This window comes from Myxine glutinosa, chromosome 11 (genome assembly GCF_964187855.1).
Source record: "Myxine glutinosa chromosome 11, kmMyxGlut1.1, whole genome shotgun sequence".
Lineage (NCBI taxonomy): Eukaryota > Metazoa > Chordata > Myxini > Myxiniformes > Myxinidae > Myxine > Myxine glutinosa.
The window spans coordinates 107,140,420-107,161,088 of NC_136271.1; the positions used below are offsets into that span (position 1 = coordinate 107,140,420).

At 42.9% G+C, this 20,669-nt stretch overlaps 1 protein-coding gene across 1 annotated transcript in view; it reads right to left on the reverse strand.

Annotated features, from left to right (window-relative positions):
* LOC137437028 (outer dynein arm-docking complex subunit 1) overlaps window positions 1–20,669 on the reverse strand; it is a 66,313-nt gene that overhangs the window by 15,964 nt on the left and 29,680 nt on the right. The window contains exons 4-7 of the mRNA XM_068131337.2: window positions 20,086–20,275; window positions 11,476–11,598; window positions 6,475–6,588; window positions 646–713 (exon numbers count right to left, since the gene is read on the reverse strand). Of these exons, the coding sequence (XP_067987438.2) occupies window positions 646–713; window positions 6,475–6,588; window positions 11,476–11,598; window positions 20,086–20,275 (495 nt within the window). The remainder of the gene's footprint in view (window positions 1–645; window positions 714–6,474; window positions 6,589–11,475; window positions 11,599–20,085; window positions 20,276–20,669) is intronic.

The window sequence follows — 20,669 nt, forward strand, 5'->3', positions numbered from 1 at the left end:
GCCTTACCGAATTTCTGGATCTCCATAGACAATGTTCCAATCTTACCGAATTTCTGTGTCTCCATAGACAATGTTCCATTCTTACCGAATTTCTGTGTCTCCATAGACAATGTTCCATTCTTACCGAATTTCTGTGTCTCCATAGACAATGTTCCATTCTTACCGAATTTCTGTGTCTCCATAGACAATGTTCCATTCTTACCGAATTTCTGTATCTCCATAGACAATGTTCCAGTCTTACCGAATTTCTGTATCTCCATAGACAATGTTCCATTCTTACCGAATTTCTGTATCTCCATAGACAATGTTCCATTCTTACCGAATTTCTGTATCTCCATAGACAATGTTCCATTCTTACCGAATTTCTGTACAATGTCAACACCAGCTCTTTTGATTTATAATTTATCCCCCTATGAATACAACCTAAAACCTAATTAGCCCAACCTATTAGCTGCCTGGTACTATGCTGTCTGTTTACCTCTCCTCCATCCCCTCCTCCATATGTATTACCATGCCAGATCCTTTCATTGTGGAGAATGAAGAGCTTATTACTGTTTTTGAGAAATAAACCAAACATTCCTAAATCGATTCACAGTTTGCTCTGAAAGTCTAAAATTGTTCTCCGATAGATGGGGCGCCATGCACCTTTGGACGTAGGCAGCAGTGGAAGCATCCATTAGTGACAGTGTTTCCTTTTTTGTTTTTTCAAGTTCCTGGAATACATTGGTTAGGACAGCAAATAAAAAATATTGCTCAACTTAAAAGAAGAAGTGGCTACTTGGCTCATTATAATGGACAAAACAACCCTCAGGTCCACTTGCAGCATGTCTCCATTTAAAACAACTCAAAACATAAGGACATCCCCAGGGCACTAGAAACAGCAAAGGACCCATAAACCAATCAGAAGAGAGAGGCAAGGATGGACATAGCAGCACATATGTACATGTATGATGACAAGTAAATCAGGAGAACAAAAAAACAAAAAAACCAAGCCATTTTGTAAAATAATCATCTCTATCTGCCAAAACAACCAAGTTATCTGTCTCCATATTTGAATTTTCTTATTTATTCATCTGTTGAATCTCGGTTGCAAAAAAGCATATTTGAATTTTTTTTTCATGGTGGCAACGATGCAATGGGCAACTTTTCATCTCCAATCTCACCTCCGAGCTGCTTAGCGGAATATATTGACCAGTTGGTTCACACGTTTCACGTGAATGGCCTTCTTCTGAAATGAAGGGCAACTACACACACTCTCCCATGGCATGTTGTGAACATTTCTGTGGTTTTGAACGAGCCCTGGACAGGTCATGATGAGGGGAGGATTTTGGACTTTGTCCAGGGTGCACCCTGGAGGGGAGAGGGGCCATTTTGGAAGAGACCTCATGGCGGAGTGCCTTTTCGTGTACTGGTCGAGTTGTTAGCAGAAACCTCTGCACCTGAAGGTTGACTTATGCCGGATCAACCCCTGCGGCCACCTCGGTACCTGAAGGTTGACTTGTGCCGGATCAACCCCTGCGGCCACCTCGGTTAACTTGTGCCTGAAGGTTGACTTGTGCCGGATCAACCCCTGCGGCCACCTCTGCACCTGAAGGTTGACTTATGCCGGATCAACCCCTGCGGCCACCTCTGCACCTGAAGGTTGACTTATGCCGGATCAACCCCTGCGGCCACTTCGGTACCTGAAGGTTGACTTGTGCCGGATCAACCCCTGCGGCCACCTCTGCACCTGAAGGTTGACTTATGCCGGATCAACCCCTGCGGCCACCTCGGTACCTGAAGGTTGACTTGTGCCAGATCAACCCCTGCGGCCACCTCTGCACCTGACGGTGGACTTGGATTAAACTCTGCCTGCACTGGGACCTACTGCTGGGCCTGCCTTGGGGCCTACTCTTGGACCTACCTACTCCTACCCTCTTGTGCTGGGCCTGCACTGGGGCATACCGCTGGGCCTGCACTGGGGCCTACTTCTGGGCCTGCCTTGGGGTCTACTCGTGGACTGGCCTACTCTGTTTAGACTCTAAAAGTGCTGAACAAGAAGCGATGAAAGAAAACCATGACGATCGATGAGGACCAATCGGTTGAGGACCAGTTTCTGCAAGTCAAGCTGATGGCCTCCCCCATCATCACCTTGCATGTGCTGCATCACGGCCGGGCCCACGTGACCAATGATAAAGAAGAAATCATTGGCTGAAACCCCCTTTAGGGGTAGCATCATTGGCTGAGGGCATGGCCGTGCTGCTGATGCAATGCCTTCTGCTAGTCAGGGCAGGAATTTTGAATTCGATATTTGTTCATGGTGCCGGCGATGGCTCACCTACTCTTCGTGAAAGATACCGTGAGGTATTTAATGCCAGGATTAACGCTCATCTGAGGGACTCCATTTTACAGTATGTGATGAATGTGTACCTCTCGGCCATCTTGTCAGCTCTCATGTCCACCAACTAATGCTAATAAATGGGGTCCCCAGCTCCCACAGAGGATGTGATCCAACTCCCTGCCGGTGAAGCATCAATCCAACTGTTTATAGTTGGGTCAGGAATACAATCCAGCCTACACTCAAAGGTAAGTGCACTACCTCCACACCATTCTGTCAGCCTTAAATATTATTATCATTCGAAAAAAATACCTTCTGAACAAACATGATGGCATAAAATACCAAATGTCATCGGCGATTACATGAGGCAAACAATCGCCATTGTACAATTTCGGACATGCTTGGGTCCTCAAGCTTCAATCTCTGTGTCGTCGTACTTTAGTAAGAATAGTAATGATGACAAAACTTTAATTTTAATATATCATATTTATCTGCTAGCTGATACCGTGAAGTCAATGCTTGCTCATGGAAGAAGTCTGAAATCAGAACAGATTATATTTTGCATCTTATGTGGCAAATCAATTCAGTTACACTCAGCGCCGCCGAGAGCTAGAATGGGTCCCGGGTCAATACCAAGTGTCGGGCCCCCTTCAAAAAAAATTTTTTTTTTTTTTTTTTTTAAATCAACCTATAGGAGGTTTCCATATTTTCGTCAGACCAAACACTTGCCATGGTTAAGGGAAATCAATTTGTTTGTTTTTTTCTATTTTTTGTAGGTGCCTAAAACACTGCCCGACCTACACTCAAAAAGCAAAATTTATATTTAATATTATATACACACAAACACACACAGACATACACACAGACATACACACAAACACACACACACACACACACATACACACACAAACATACACATACACAGAAACACACACACAAACACACACATACACACACACACACACACACACACACACAAACACACACACATACACACAAACACACACAAACATACAGAAACATACACACACAAACACACACACAAACACAAACACACGCACAAACACACACACACACAAACACACGCACACACACACACACACACGGCTCTCTTATGGTGTAGATGAACGGATTCGTTTATTAACTCATTTCATCAGGATGGGGTTTGGCCAACATTCTTGTGTTCATTTACGTCATCAAGTCATCACCGCAATTATCATAATGCAAGTTGTTCGCACAGTAATTTATTTATTTCATGGGAGAAGGTGTTTAATACCCATGGCAATAGTGTGCCAGGGAATCGCCCTGAGTGACTTGGAGGGAGACACTAAATAAAGCTGTACACGGTGTTTCATCGGCACAATCATCATATGAAAAAAAAAATTGAAGGAATAATTACGGACCCCTATTAGGTCCGGGCCACAGGTGGTCACCCCACCTCCCCCTCTCGGCGGCCCTGGTTGCACTCAGTATATATGGAGAAATGAAAGTATATCTGGAGTCATTGTCACTTGGTGTGGATGACACAATGTAGACAAAATTGCTGCTTCCCAAGAGGTTGGTGCAGCCAGGGGTGTTAAATGAGGGATTCATGTGGAACATAGTTAACGAGGGACATGTGGGGGATGGTGGTGGGGTTTCAATATCTGATGTAGGCAGCCAGACGATCACCAGGCAGGGTGAGGTCAGGCCAAATCAAAGTAGAAAAGAAAATAACTGAAGACTGACAAAGAGGAGTTGAGAACATCCTGTGAAAGTAACATTCGTTATGTGCACACTGTTCAGAGCAGGAACAGCAATGTGGAGGAGGCAGTGAGACTTTGATGTGAGAACAAAGACCTCCAATGCAGTTGGAGTTCCAAACTGTTAGTTCGTTGGAGTGGTGGGAACTAAGGGCTGAGAGAACACCAATGGCGTGAGAACTCGAGTGGGTGGTGGGAAAAAAAGGTATGGGGTAAAACAGGAATGGAAGGGTTAATTAATAGCAGTGTGCTCATATGAATAATTGCACGTCAGGTTTCATTTTCTAATCCTAAATTTGGCAATAAAACGCGCATCAAGACAAGTTCATATCAGCTTTGGGAGCCAGCCAGGAAGGATGGAGGATGAAGTGCAAAAGGGGAGACAAGAAGTTATGCAAGAAGATGGAGCATTTTGAATCGGCCAGTCTTCAGCACACTGGGCCATGACATTGATATGAAACATTGTGCATGTAGAAAATCAACAGGTGGTGAACAAACATCCCTTCCGAAGGAGTGGGGGCGAGTGCGTAAAGTGCGGGTGTTAGGCCAGCTTCCAGTCTTGGTGGTGCTTTTTGAAGAGCAGGCCTTTGTGTTTGCAAATGTCTGCCATGAACTTCAACATCCGCCACGCTTCGAATCCGGCACAATTGTTGCCACGGAAACTGCTTCAGCAACACTTTGCCTTTCCCTCCCTCTCTGTCTGTCCTCAAACTCCTCATCAGATAATGATAAATATCAGAGCACACATGTACAGGAACATTAGGGGAGCGACTCAAATTAAGGATGCAACAAGCAGTTTTTGTCGGCTGCGTTTAGGTTGGTAAAAAAAATTCCTGTTTATCATCACTTTTTTTCAAAAACGTGGGTCGGGAGGGAGGGAGGGAGGGACGTTTTTTTGGGGGGGTTTTTCAGAGTGAAATTTTAATGGATTATTCAACGCACAATATGTTTTTTTCTTAAATATATTTGATCGGACATACATGATGAATCATGTTACGATTTCTAAACGAGTAAACCTTCGTATGTACGCACTGATACGATTCAAATAAAGAAAATAAAGAAACCTATGTCACATTGAGTGCTGTTCACTTTTAATATTTGCTGATACGTATAACGATGGTGGACCAAAACTTCGGCTTTTAAGAATAATGTCCGGTTGCCATACATGTATCTATCAGCAGCTGTTGCCATGGCATTCATACATATCGAAAGCATTATGTTCATTGGTCTTCTGTTGGTTTGGCTGATCCAGGAAAGTTATAACGAACTCAATGAAATTTCCAAGGGTATTGATGACATCTGCCAATGTTGAATCTCTAGCTGCAACATGGGTCATAGTCTTTTTATCTCCCACTGAGATGTTTACCACTCCATTGGTGTCCTCAATTGGTACACCTGAAAAAGAAAAATCACTATAAAATATACTTGTACATTGTCTACCACACTGTTTACCTATCAGCCAAGCCACAAACATCAAGGTTCAAACAACAAAAATGTGGGGAAAAATTGTACATTGAAAAAATGAACACCCCCTACACACACACACACACACACACACACACACACACACACACACACACACACACGCACACACACACATACACACACACACACCCTTTCACAACTAATAATTGCAAGTATTCATCAGTCTCAGATCAAATTCAGTGTTTTGTACTGAAATTTTGTTTTTTCCAAGTCTGGATTTGCTTTGGAATTTTGAACCACCCGGGAATGAAAACTAGACATACAGATCTGGGATCCCAGGACAGATATATCGACAGATTTTAGTTCAGAACAGAACTGGAGTCCAACATTTCCCACCATTCTTTATGAATAAAATAAGGAAGCGCACACCCCATTTATCAGAAGCAAAACCTTGCGGTGCACGTAAATGGCGAGTGAAGGGGAAAAGCAGCACACACTAAATATTCAACAACAACAACAACAACAACAACAACGTACATTAAAACGGTTATATTTCTTACCATCAAGCGTTCCCGACACGAGCTCATAATACAGTTCGTCCGGAGTGATATTTTCTGGCACTTTGACACCAACCCAGGCCTTCAGAACACTGGGCGTTCGCCGAATTTGGCAAACAACGAACGGCATTTTCTGTCAAAGTGTCGCGCACATGTAACTTGGCTCAGACAGTACGTGACCACGTGCAAAATTCGAACCTGTTCCACTGAGCGGGAACGGATTTTACTGACTTAGCGAGCAAAAAAAATAAATATAAATAAAAATTAGGGGCGGACGACTTTTGTGGGGCGGGCGGCGATGATAAACAGGATTTTTTTTTTAACCGGCCTTCGGCATAATCACCCCCGAAATAGCCATCCAATTGAAAGCCCGACATTTATTTATCAAGGAAATTCAATAAAGCACATGCAGAAAAAGGGAACAGCAGCACACCTTTGTAAGGCGATTATAAAGCACTTTAAAGTCCATTTGCTCCCGTTGCAGAGAGTCGATCTCATGTCGTAGGTCACCGTTGTGTTTAAGCATCACGTGCAAGCCCTGCTTTTCCTGCAGAGAGAACCCCTCTCCACCTCAGTGTCGGAAACATTAATAATACAGATGACAAAATATTCCAGTAAAGACAATATAATAGAAATCAAGAAGCAGCGCAATGTGAATGAAGCTTATTGCAATTCGACAAAATGTCTTGATTGTTTCAATCTCAACTTCAAACTGTCTTATCTTATAACTAGCAGGGGTACCCAGCATTGCCCATTCTATTTTTTATGGGGGCTTAAATCACTAGCCTATACCCACAAAGGAATGAGGTCGGGGGTCATTTAATATTACCTTTCATATCGCTACACTTCGAGAACAATTCTTTTAAAAATTAAAAAAAAGAAAAAAAGTTTCAACATTTTCAAAACTTTTTTTTTTGCCTAAAACACTCCACCGCACTCACTGAAGAACCTCTGAAAGTTTGATGAAGATCTGTTCAGCCATCTCTGAGAAACATGGCGACACACAGATAGACACACACAAAGACAAACACCTCTCTTATAGTATAGATAACCTGGCTCAATGAGAAACAACTTCTGGGTTATGGACTGTCACGCTTCCGCATTCCAATAACATCCCAGAACCCAAATAACCTTTTTTGTATACAATTTCGATGTTTGTGTAGGAGCTGGAATCGACAGAATGGATCATGACGTTACAGTAGAAAGAGAAGGGGAAACATACCAACAGCGCAGATGAGGGACAAAATCGAGGGAGACTTGGAATATGAGGGCTAGGGGAAGACACAGGGGGTGAATAAGATGGATACAGCTGTAAATTCTCAAGAAGGAACAACTGGAAACTTGGAAAGAGGTTGCCTTGGGGAGTGTTAACTGGAGTAGAAAAAAATCATGGTTGTGGTTTGGTGGGGGGGGGGGGGGGGGGGGGATCTGCAATGGTGGTGAGCAGCTGTCTTGAAACCCTGGGAGGAAGAATGAAATTGAAGAGAATGTGGAGGTTGGTTCCACAGGTAAGAAACGAGAGCAATGCAACTGTGTCGCCAATATGCTTTCGCATAGTCCCTGCACATGACAACGGGTAAATGCCATCGTTCCCTGTCCTAAAAAAATTAACAAGTTTGATTTAAATCACTTGAGTTGTTTTCCAGTATCACATTTTCACCAGACAGGACAGGTTTCACATTGATCGATGAAGCGGTTTTGGAGAAGGGATTTTTTGAAAATATCGGCTTTCAAGCTAATATGGCTGCCACACCAAGTGGTATATGACCTTAAAAATGTATACTCTGCATATGCATGGGTAGGGGATCACGTTTGTGAAGTTTTGTGTTGATCAGATAAGGTTCGTTTTTCTATCCAAGATGGCTGCCACACCACAAGACCTTCGATGTCATCATTTTCAAACTATATCCAACAATGGTTGTTAAAGTGGATATCTCTCTGGCCATTCTCAGAGAGCCTCCTCAGCCTCGACAAGTCTGGCATTTCACTCAGGCCAATTGGCCCGGTCTTCAAGCAGCCATCAATCATCTGGACTGGTCTCCTATCTCTACTGCTTTTGACATCAACTCATCCTGGGAATTCTTCCAAAGTAAACTGCTCTCTCTCTCATGCACAGATTTATCCCATCTCGTCTTCAGTTGTCATACCCTTCCTCCGTCCATGGTACACTGAATCTTGTGGTGAGGCAGTTTCCCTGAAACAACTTGCCTTCGCCTCATGGAAGGCAAATCCAACTGAAGACAATCTCAGTTCCTTTCACAAAGCTCGGAATAAGTGTGTGTCTACTCTCAGGAGAGCCAGGAAACAATATCTCTCTACTCTCAAAACTGGACTCTCAAACGTGTCTCCCTCCTCCAAATCCTGGTATCGTCAGGTCAAATCTGTTTCTGGTGTTTGTTCCCCCTCCATCTCCTCCCTTACCTCAAATGGCTACATAGTTGACACGGCACATGACAAAGCTGAATGCCTCAATCCTGTGTTTGCCTCAAAATATTGTGTCCCAAACCCATCTCTCACTGTACCCACCTTACTCAGTCGAACTCAGCTGCTCCTGGACTCTGTGTCCTTCTCTCCTGATAAGGTGGAGAGGTCTCTGTCAACCCTCGACTGATTGTGCAACTGGACCAGACGGCATCAGCCCACGGGTCCTAAAATCCTGCTCTGTCGCTCTATCTCACCTTCTCTCTGTTCTCTTCACCCTCTTTTTTGCTCAAGGTCACCTGCCATCAGCTTGGAAATCAGCCAACATTACCGCTTTACACAAAAAATGTGCAAAAAGAAATCGTTGCAACTACAGACCAATCAGCCTGCTCCCAATTATCAGCAAGGTCATGGAATCCACAATCGCTTCGGATATCAAATCTTTCCTCTTCTCCAATAGCTTGATCTCGGATCATCAATTTGGATTCAGACCAGGTCATTCTACTCTGGACATGCTACTTCTGCTGTCTCAACAATGGATGGAGGTCCTCAATGCCAAACAGGAAATCAGAGCTGTCTCCCTTGACATATCTCGTGCCTTCGATATGGTCTGTTCACCAAACTCTCTTCCTATGGTATCCATGGAAACTTCCACACATGGCTTGCCGACTTCCTCTCTGGTTGCAGTAGCGTGTGGCCCTGAATGGAATTTTCTCATCTCCCCTTCCTGTTCAGGCTGGAGATCCCCAAGGCAGTGTTCTGGGCCCTGTGCTTTTTCTGGTCTTCGTTAATGATCTCTCCGACTCTCTGGAAAATCCACTCTATCTTTTTGCTGATGAATCCACTCTCTGCCGCTCCATATCTCATCCCTCAGATCGGCAGTCTGCAGCCTCTTCACTCTCTGGAGACCTGGACAAAATCACAAACTGGTCAAACAAGTGGAACATGTCTTTCAATCCTGACAAATCTCACACTCTCACTTTGTCTCTCTGTAAAGGCCGTCTGGACAACCCTCCCATCTACTTTCTCAACAATCCTCTTGAAGAGGTTCTGTCACTTAAGCTTTTGGGCCTCACTATCAGCTATGATCTTTCCTGGGAAAACCACATTTCCAAGCTGGCCTCCAAAGCCAGTCGCCATCTCCGCATCCTCCGTCGTGCAAAGTCCTTTCTGGGCCCTTTCGAGCTCCACACCACATGCAAAGCTTTCATCCACAACTCAATGGAATACTGCTATCCCCTCTGGGTCGGTGCTCCTGCCTCACACCTCGCTCACTTAACGCTGTTGAAACCAAAGCTTTCAGAATCATTGGGTATCTCTTGTGATGAAGCTGATTCTGAGGGCCTTTCTCTCTCTCACTGCAGGCAGGTTGGTGGTCTTTCTGTTTTATACCGACTCCTCTCCTGCCTAGCACCCCCTGCTCTGTCTGTGCTCTTCCTGCGGGACGCACAAGATCTGCCAGAAACACTCTTCTGGTGAAACGGCCAAAATCAAGACTATCTGCTCACCTTTGTTCTTTCATTCCTCTTTTCTCCCGCTTCTGGAACAAACTCCCACACTCTCTTCAATCCCTCTCCTCCCTCCAGGTCTTTAAAACAGCTGTTCACCACCATCTCTTATCTTCATCCATTAAAAATCTGGATCTTTTCTAACCGCGTTAAAACACCCCAAATCCACCTCTTTCAATCTCCAACTTCATTCCTGAAATTCCTAGTAGTGTAAATTTAATTTATACTGTGTACCCCTTCCCTCTCCCCCTCCCCTCCCCCTTCACTGGCCCTCCCTCTGCCACAGATCTCCCGACGTCCCTGTTCTCTACTGTTGTTGTGCTTGTGTACTTTCCTCTCTCTCCCCTTCTTGTCTCCCGCTCCCTTTATTTATTGTATGTTTTATGGGTCTGTGCTTATAATTATTTATTATTTCCCTTCAATCCAATATGGCTGCCACACCATGTGACCAATGTTATTTTCATGATCAACTTTTAATCACCATGTCTAGTCAATGACACATGTAAAGTTTCGAGTCAATCTATTTGGTGGTTTGGGAGAAGATGTTTTTTTAAGGTTTTAGGTTAAATCCAATATGGCTGCCAAACCATGTGACATATTATGTCATAAATTTAATATTTCAATGCAAATGGGTCATAGATCATGTGCATGCAATTTCAGATTTTTAGGATAAGGAATTCGATTAAAACATTTTTGGCTGGAAAACCACTTCACCTATGATGTCATTATTATCATACTTTTGTTCCACATTGGGAGTACTTGAAAATGTGCCAAGTTTCAAATTTTTCAATTCAGAGGTTTCAGAGAAAAAAAATTCAATTATTTGCGTTTAATCCAAGATAGCTGCCATACCACGTGACCTATGACATCACAATTATCAGGAAAACATTCTGCACGGGTGTCACTCCTACTCTGAAAGTTTTGTCTCAATCAGACATGTGGTTGCTGAGAAAAACGAGGTTTAGTCCATACAGACGGACGGACAGATGTACGGATGGACGGACGAACGGAAAACCCAAAAACACAATGCCTCCATCCACGTTTGGGGGTGGAGGCATAAAAATAAGGAATGAGTGGAGGTGAGCAGTGGATTCTGGATTTCCGGAGTTTCACCAGCAGAGGGTTGCTGGCAGATCACGTGCACCCTGCAGAAACCCGAAGAGGAGAGCAGAGCACAGAACGAGGAGACGATGCCAGACCAGAAAGGAGACGGGAGAAGACAGAAAGACCACCGACCATCTTCATGGACTTGGAAAAATAGTAATAATAATAATAATGGACCCAGCAAAAACTTAAATGTTTGTTTACAAGCACTCAAGATAATGCATATGTGCAACTGCTCTTTTTGGTTCTGCGCCACATATCTTAATTGGTGAATAACAAAGATTAATCCCTTTTCAGATTTCTGCTAAATCCTCTCTATTTCTGGTTGGCTGCAGAATCACTCACACGATCCTACCCACTCTTCCCAACCCAATTTCAATGTTTCCCCTTTTCCATCGTACCTTTTCAAGAGTGTTTTGCAATATATAGACCGACTTCTGGGCCGTTGTCACCTGCAAAGAGGAACTGGTAGTTCCAGCAACCTCTCTTTGTTGCCAGTTCACTTTTTCCTCCATCTGTTGAATCTTTGGAAAAGAAAGACAGTTCGAAGATTTATCAGGAAGAAATTCAAACACAAGATAAACTTTCTGTTTTAGTTGAACATGCAAGAAAGAATTACTGATAAAATAAAACAGGGCTTTAAAAAGTAATCCAAAAATAAAAATGTGAACATGTAAATAACAAATGAAAAATGTCTTTCATAACGTTGTACAGTATGAGATGTACTTATATTTACATGTACAAAGACACACTCTCGCTGTGGGGGCAGCAGGAAGGGTCATGTTATTTTCCACTCTGGGGTATATAGATTACCGTAGATCGAGGCTTAGGTCCGTTCTTCTGTGGGGGAAGCGATAAGCATATACTGTAATGCCCTCAAGAACGTCGGATTTCCTCCCTTTCAATTTACTAGTAAACAGCAGTAGCGACTGTTTTAAAGGGTAATCATACGTGTTTGTGGTTTATAATATTCTTCTGGTAAGGTGCCCCACGAAACACCATGATAAGCTATTTATACACGTTAACATGGATTTTGCTCAATGTGGAAAAGCCCCTTGGAGTGGAGGGGGGTGAAGGGGGGGGGGGGGAATGAAGTTGCTACAACCTCCATCGTGTGACTCTTAGTTCTCCTTTCAAGTTTGGTTGAGATAAGTAATGACCCTAATGCATCATGGTCAGACAGACAGACAAATTGCATGTTCTAGTATGATTGATATATATATATATATATATATATATATATATATATATATATATATATATATATATATATATATATATATACAGTATATATATATATATATATATATATATATATATATATATATATATATATATATATATATATATCTATCTATCTATATATCTGGGCTTTTCCACAGTCAGCGTTATATGTATCTATATTATAATAGCCGTAGATGATTCTGTCTGTTGGACGTCTGTCCGGGGTGTGGCTTACTCGGTTTGCAGAGTAGCTCCACCCATAGCTCCACCCATTCTGGGAGAGGCTTCATATAAACAAATATCCACCATTTTATTAACTCGCATAGCTTTGAGGCCTGTTTTGTAGGCCCGTGGTGTCTTGCTCTCTCTCCCAGTTTTATTTCAAATCAAATTCGATATATCACTTCATTTTTCACAGTCGCTAACATAGTTTTAGACTCGGTTGAAAAAAAACGGGAAGAAAATCCGATGAAAGTTGCCGTTTATAGAACAAAATGAATTCTCAAAGGCCTGTAACTTCAAGGCCATTGAGTCTCTCTTACGCCTTTATCTCCAATCTAACTCACCATCTGATTTCATTTTTATCGATAGTTTTAGACTCGGTGTCAGCAATAATTGAGAACATTCCACACACGTGGGAAAATGCATTGATATATTTTTTAAAATCGCGTCATGGTGTATCATACACCGCCCAACATGACACCGACGGCAACGTGTCGACATATATTAAAAATTCGCTTTTGCTTTTCCGTTAAGATATATTACTTTTTCGTTTGATGACAGTCGTCACAAAAACGTCAACAATGATGCCGACATATATTTCTTCGTTTTTATTTCATTCATCATTATTATCCGGAAGTAAAATATGTTTCAGGAAATTACCGAGAGATTATTTCTTCGTTTTTTAAATTAGTTATGTGCGCATACACTTTAAATAGGTTTATTTGAAATCTTTAATTTTCCACAATATAATTTACTTGCCATTTATCATTTGATGATTACGAGACACTTCCTCTTGAGGATCGTGACAATTCATGCGCTGCGTGGAAACTTCTATTTCCAAAATGAATGAGACGATCGATGAAGAACGCAGACTTGGTTGGACAGGATGTAGCAAGAAAACGAATGAGACGGGCGAACGAGTCCATCGACGAACGTCAATGCAAACTTGAACATGATGGAGCAAGAAAAATGAGAGAAACGAGACGGGGAAAAGCCGATTGGAGAGGCGAGTGAGGAGCGATTGGAGAGGAGTGTGAGGCGCGATTGGAGAGGAGTGTGAGGCGTGATTGGAGAGGAGTGTGAGGCGCGATTGGAGAGGAGTGTGAGGCGCGATTGGAGAGGAGTGTGAGGCGCGATTGGAGAGGAGTGTGAGGCACGATTGGAGAGGAGTGTGAGGCGCAATTGGAGAGGAGTGTGAGGCACGATTGGAGAGGAGTGTGAGGGATTGGAGAGGAGTGTGAGGGATTGGAGAGGAGTGTGAGGCGCGATTGGAGAGGAGTGTGAGGCGCGATTGGAGAGGAGTGTGAGGCGCGATTGGAGAGGAGTGTGAGGCGCGATTGGAGAGGAGTGTGAGGAACGATTGGAGAGGAGTGTGAGGCGCAATTGGAGAGGATTGTGAGGCGCGATTGGAGAGGAGTGTGAGGGATTGGAGAGGTGAGGGATTGGAGAGGAGAGGAGTGTGAGGGATTGGAGAGGAGTGTGAGGGATTGGAGAGGAGTGTGAGGGATTGGAGAGAAGTGTGAGGGATTGGAGAGGTGAGGGATTGGAGAGGAGGAGGAATTGGAGAGGAGAGGAATGTGAGGGATTGGAGAGGAGAGGAGTGCTAGGTGGAGAGAGGAGAGTGTCAGGTGGAGAGAGGAGAGTGTCAGGTGGAGAGAGGAGAGTGTCAGGTGGAGAGAGGAGAGTGTCCGGTGGAGAGGAGTGAGGTGTCACATATTATGTGAAATAAATAAATTGTGTTCATTACACCATTTCTGGATCTGATGACTTGCCAGTAACCATTTTGTAAAAATGAATGTGCAGCATCTAACTCAATATGTCGAAATGTCACACACGTCCATGCCCGTGGGATTCCCACGGGTGACCCCACTGACTCGGTTGAAAAAAAACGGGCAGAAAATCCGATCCGATCCTTCGGATCTTGAGTCTCTCACGCCTTTATCTCCAATCTAACTCACCATCTGATTTCATTTTTATTGATGGTTTTAGACTCGGTGTCAGCAACGCGGGAAAACGCAGAGATATATATTTGAAAAATACACCATATCACCGCCAACATGTATCATACACCGCCCAACACCGCCAACATGTATCATACACCGCCCAACATGACACAGACGGCAACATGTTCACATTATCGCTTTTTCTTTAAACCGAGTGAACCGAGCCGAACCGAATAAACCGAGTGAATTCACCGAGCGAATTCACCGAGCGAATTTCATCCAATTCCACCGAGTTTCATGAAATTACCGAGAGATATTTCTTCGTTTTTATTTTATTAGTTACCAGCAGAAGTACCCAGCGTTGCCGGGCGGGGGAGGGGGGAAGGGCACGTACACTTTAAACATGTATATACATGTGGGATGTGGGATATATACATGTGGGACATTTGTACGTGTGTGTGTGTGTGTACGTGTGTGTGTGTGTGTGTGTGTGTGTGTGTGTGTGTGTGTGTGTGTGTGTGTGTGTGTGTGTGTGTGTGTGTGTGTGTGTGTGTGTGCATATATGTGTGTGTATGTGTATTAGTGCGGGAGCCCAGAAACATTTGTTTCACATCTCGAGTACAAAAGGTTTGAGGCCTGGAATATATGCATCTATGATAGGAGACCCCAAAAAGGCAATTCTTAAGTTCTGCAATTCTGCACAGCAACCAGGGGGCGCCACCAAAGACCCCTAAATGTGACTCTTAATTCACAATTTAAGTACATCTTTCAAACTTGTCTTAAAATGTTCTCTATAGGAGTGGAAATCAGAATTCCCAATTCTTAAGTTTTCAATTTGTGTATTAGGTCGCTTAAGAACTACCTAATTAATGCTAATTAACGCTAATTAGCATTTTTAATTCACAATTTGAGTACATCCATGAAACATATGGCAATGTATTCCTTAGGTCATCCTAAATCAAGATCAGTCATTCTTAAGTATCCATTTCATGTATTAACCCACTTAAGAATGCACACTGACAAAAAGGAGAAACATAGATTGTATACAAACACAATGTTTTATTTTTTTATAAACTACACAAAAATGTACTTAGTATGCATGAATTATGCTTCAAAATCAGATCATAGTAAGTCATGTAGTAAATTGGCGTCCTGGTTCTACCGCCCATCAACAATTAAATCTCAAATCTCGGAACAAAAAACAATTTTTAATGTTAATTTTATAAAAATTAATACCTAATGTCTAACTTTTACTCTATTAGCGATATTGCTGTTTTATCTCTGACTATCGCTTATAAACTATTTAACATGTTTAAGCTAATTACCCTGAACTAAAAACAAATTTTAATGTATGTAAAAACTCAACTAACTATTTCAACGAAAAATTATTGAATTTATCTCAAACATCAACATGATTGTATATATGTTGTTTTATCCAACATTCCTAACATTATTTTGCTTAAAATTTCAAAAACATTACAAATTCCCTGTCAGGATGCTTTGGATATGTACCGTACTGAATATAATCGTATGAACAGGTTTGGTCGATTGTAAACCTACACATCACCATCATCACCATCTCCTTCAACGTCCTCTTCATCAGAAGATGACTGCGCTAGGACCTCATCATCGTCAGCATCAGCTAATTCTTCATCATCTGGAACGAGCGACTCCGGAAGTTGGTCTCCCTCAAACCAGATGGGTTTATATTGATCTCCCACTAGTTCCCATCCGTCATCCTCTGATGGGTGTTGCTGGATGATTGGCTGGTCAGCATTGGCCCACATTCTTGAAACAAGCGATACACGCTTTATGTGGGCAGCAACCTCTCTTTCGCATGGAGGAATACTACTGGCATCAGCTCCTTTCAGCTTTTCAAGTGGGTTCTTTCCTCTTAACTTGGGCTTGTAAATTCTTTCAAAGGTCTTGAACCTGTAGGCGTTTAACGTTTCCTTCGACTTCTCTTTGGCTCCATACATTATAGCAGTGAATTTCAAGAGTGTGTCCTTGCATTTCTCGCTTGGCAGTCCATCTGTTGACAAAGCTTTGAAAGCTTGCTGTACATCGGGCATCTTTTCCAGCTTATTAAAGGGCTGAACCTTGCCCTTTCTTACAAATGCTGCGGTGTAATCCGAGCCGGTAAAGGCATGGAAGGCAGGGAGGGAACTGCACAGTTGTGGTCCCAGTGACTTGGATATCGCTGTTAGGTCAATGAGCCTCCGATTACGCTTGGATGTAGTACCGACATCCATCCAGATGTGGCTGCTGAATTTCTCACAATGATAGAGCAGAATAACAGCTATGTCCGTGTCTGAGGCGCGTATTACTACATTTCCATTCGAGGTGTCTGCTGCCTTTGCATGCATGCAGATCTTGGTATCCGCTTCTTCATGGTTGTTACTGAGCATGTCTACGGTATCTCGCTTGACCTCTCCTTCGCTTACGTGGAAATGGAAGCACTGGCCTGACGGAACATCTAGGAAGACATCACAGGTCCCAAGTATATGAGCGTATGCTTGATCCTGCCATTCTCTTGCAAGAAAATCAGGAAGTTCCCGTTTGAATGACCTGGATGTTAGCGCTTTGCTGATATCGTTGGGCCTTCTTTGTGCTGGACCAGTAATAATGTAGGATCTGCTGTCCTCGGCTGTTGTCCCCCGTCTGGCTCTTTCTGCATCCTTCAGTGACGGTTGAGGGTAATCATCAAAGGCTACGTGTACCCGGACTTTGGACAATGACAATACTTGGTAGAGTATGCTCCTCGCTAGACCTCCATATGTGGGTGGTAAGTTTGGAGGTAGGGTGTGCAGAAGATATTGTCCATCTACTACGTATGCATTGATCTGTTGAGGTCCGTCTCCTTTGATCTCCTTGCTCTCCAGTAAGTTAAGCAACTTACTTTTATCTGTCTTGACCATGCTCTCATCAGGATTGCACATCGTGAGTGGTACTGGTGTAAGGGGATATTGGAATATATGCTGCAGGTCAACATCACGCTTTGATGCAAGGATTATTAGGCGGCCCATCAAGTCACGAGTACACTTCAGAACTGCCACTTTCTTATCCGGTGTTCGTCTATTTCTGGCACATTCGTCTACGAATGTTTTGAGAGGAGCTTTCTTTATGGGTTGTTCAAACCTACTGTCATCGGCCTCGCATGCTGTGATGAATGCCTGGTGTAATGTCCTTCCACTTGCTGGCACATTCAGTAAACTTTCGCGGACTGTTTCACTAGTTGCCCTTGTTGGGTTAGGGTTAGGGTTGGGTTAGGGTTAGGGTTAGGGTTGGGTTAGGGTTAGGGTTAGGGTTACCATGTTTCTTGTTACAAGAACTTTACCGCCATCTCATCCCAAACGCCACCTGTTAAAGCCGCCAGTGATGTTCACCATAGCAATGCCCCACATTTATGTCCATCCAAGGAGTCGTCACCTTCTACAACCTCTGCCGGGGTTTTGCCACCTAACCCCAAACCCTAACCCTATTTGTTGACTTACCTAAGCAGTGATCTAGGCATTGCAGGCAACATCAGACATTCTGCAGCCGATTCAGAGAATCTATGGAGGGAAAGAGCAGGAGATTCCCCATGATTAGGTCCTATGATAAACCGACAACTCCCTCTACAGGGTGTCCCAGAAAGTTCGTCCCTCAAGATAGTGTCACAAACCTGGATTGATAATGTGTTAATATTTCCCTTTAAGTCACTGGTTATTATTCCCCAAACAATGTTGTATATTGGTCCCAGTTATTCACTGCAGGACAGTCATTTCTGTAGAGAGGCACTTCCTGTTTAGGGTGTAATTGGCTCAAGTTAGGGAAGAAGCCTCCCCATTGGCTGGGAGGCCAAAACTCCTTCCTTAACCAAAACTGAACACCCTCGATCCGGCCAGCCAGACAGGTGTGTGCATGCTCAGCACTGGTGTGGGTGTCTACTTGGGGCCTGCCCTCAGGTCAGCACTCCAGCCCCTCCCTTGCATATAAGGGAGGGCCAGCCAGGGAGTGGAGGGGGGATAGCAGCCAGTGACAACCCAAATTCCGTTACAATACTGACTGCATTCTTAAGTGGGTTGATGCATGAAATGGACACATAAGAATTGCTGTTCTTGATTCACGATGATCTACTGAACAGTTTGGGACCAATTTGAAAGATGTACTCAAATTGTGAATTAACACTCACCTTGCCAGGGACGGGGTCAATGAGTACATTTTGCGTTCTTAAGTGGGTTAATACATGAAATGGATACTTAAGAATGACTGATCTTGATTTAGGATGACCTAAGGAATACATTGCCATATGTTTCATGGATGTACTCAAATTGTGAATTAAAAATGCTAATTAGCGTTAATTAGCATTAATTAGGTCGTTCTTAAGCGACCTAATACACAAATTGAAAACTTAAGAATTGGGAATTCTGATTTCCACTCCTATAGAGAACATTTTAAGACAAGTTTGAAAGATGTACTCAAATTGTGAATTAAGAGTCACATTTAGGGGTCTTTGGTGGCGCCCCCTGGTTGCTGTGCAGAATTGCAGAACTTAAGAATTGCCTTTTTGGGGTCTCCTATCATAGATGCATATATTCCAGGCCTCAAACCTTTTGTACTCGAGATGTGAAACAAATGTTTCTGGGCTCCCGCACTATATGTAGGCTAACCCCCGCTCTAGCAGGGAAAATGGCCTTAAAATGCATGTTGTTGTTGTATGTGTATATACATATATGTCTGTGTGTGTGTGTGCATGTGTATATATATATATGTGTGTGTGTGTGTATATGTGTCTGTACGTGTGTGTGTGTTGTGTGTGTGTGTGTGTGTGTGTGTGTGTGTGTGTGTGTGTGTGTGTGTGTGTGTGTGTGTGGATATGTGTATAATGTGCATATATGTGTATATGTGGATACATATGTGTATACATATGTGTAATGTGTATATGTGTCTGTACGTGTGTGTGTGTGTGTGTGTGTGTGTGTGTGTGTGTGTGTGTGTGTGTGTGTGTGTGTGTGTGTGTATGTGTATACGTGTGTGGGTGTATATGTGTGTGTGTGTGTGTATGTGTGTGTGTGTATATATGTAAACATGGGCCGGTGTGTGTGTAAAGTGTGAGGAGGTATTGGAGAGGAAAATGCAGAGATATATATTTTAAAATCGCGCCATGATGATAAACGAAAATACACCGCCTAAAATAACAGTCGACATATATTTAAAATTCGTCACACACATCCATGCCCGTGGGATTCCCACGGGTGACCCCGCTAGTTTGTTATATTACATCACCTTTATCTCTCAATATTGTTGAAATGAAGATCAAATAGCTGTATGTTGAAATATGTTGAAAAAGTCAAAACTTTACATGGGGTGTACTTACTTTTTCACGTGACTGTGTATGTATATATAGCTATATATATATATATATGTACACACACGTATATATGAGGCCACAACAGATGAAACATAATGACCTCCAAGCTAACAACACTGGAATACGAACGTAAAACCATCGACAGTCAATTTCCAAGGAAATCTAACTTCCACCAGTTTGACGTCAAAAGTTCAAATGTGTATGATTGCTATTCACAAAATGACGCATTCAGCAGGTCTCTATTTGAAATCTTAGACAATTTATGTTACCTGACCATCCAGATGAATCAAGGAATCCTTCTCCTGTTGGATGGTTTTATCTAGCTCATGGTGACGTGCAAGCAGAACACGTAGATTCTTAATTTGTTGCTCATCACGAAGCACAGCGCTTGGGGATTGCACAACTTTCAGTCTTAGCAACAGATCTTCTCGCTCTTGCTCAAGCCGAGACAACTCCTTCCTAGTAAAGCAGAGTTTGAGAAACTTTAGCATCACAAAGGCTGAATCTCTAACACATCTCGGTCGTTCCTAAAGCAAACTATTCAATGACAAGGATTTATGAAATTCCTCTTTTGTTGAATGACCATAACACGTGCAGATTCACAATAAAATAACTTTGTTAAAATGTACATGAATCATTGTCTTTCATCATCGAATTAAGGAGACCGTGATTACATCTGTCCTTGCAGACCAAAAAAAAAGCTCATCCACAGTGGGTTGGTGGAGGAGTTTGGGGGGCAGTTGGAGGAGGGGACAAGGGAGCAGAGGAAGAGGGCATGCACTGCGTTAACTATCAAGGTCAAGAGGCTGTACTTCATTAAAATAGTCAAATTAGGTTTTCCACACAAAACCCA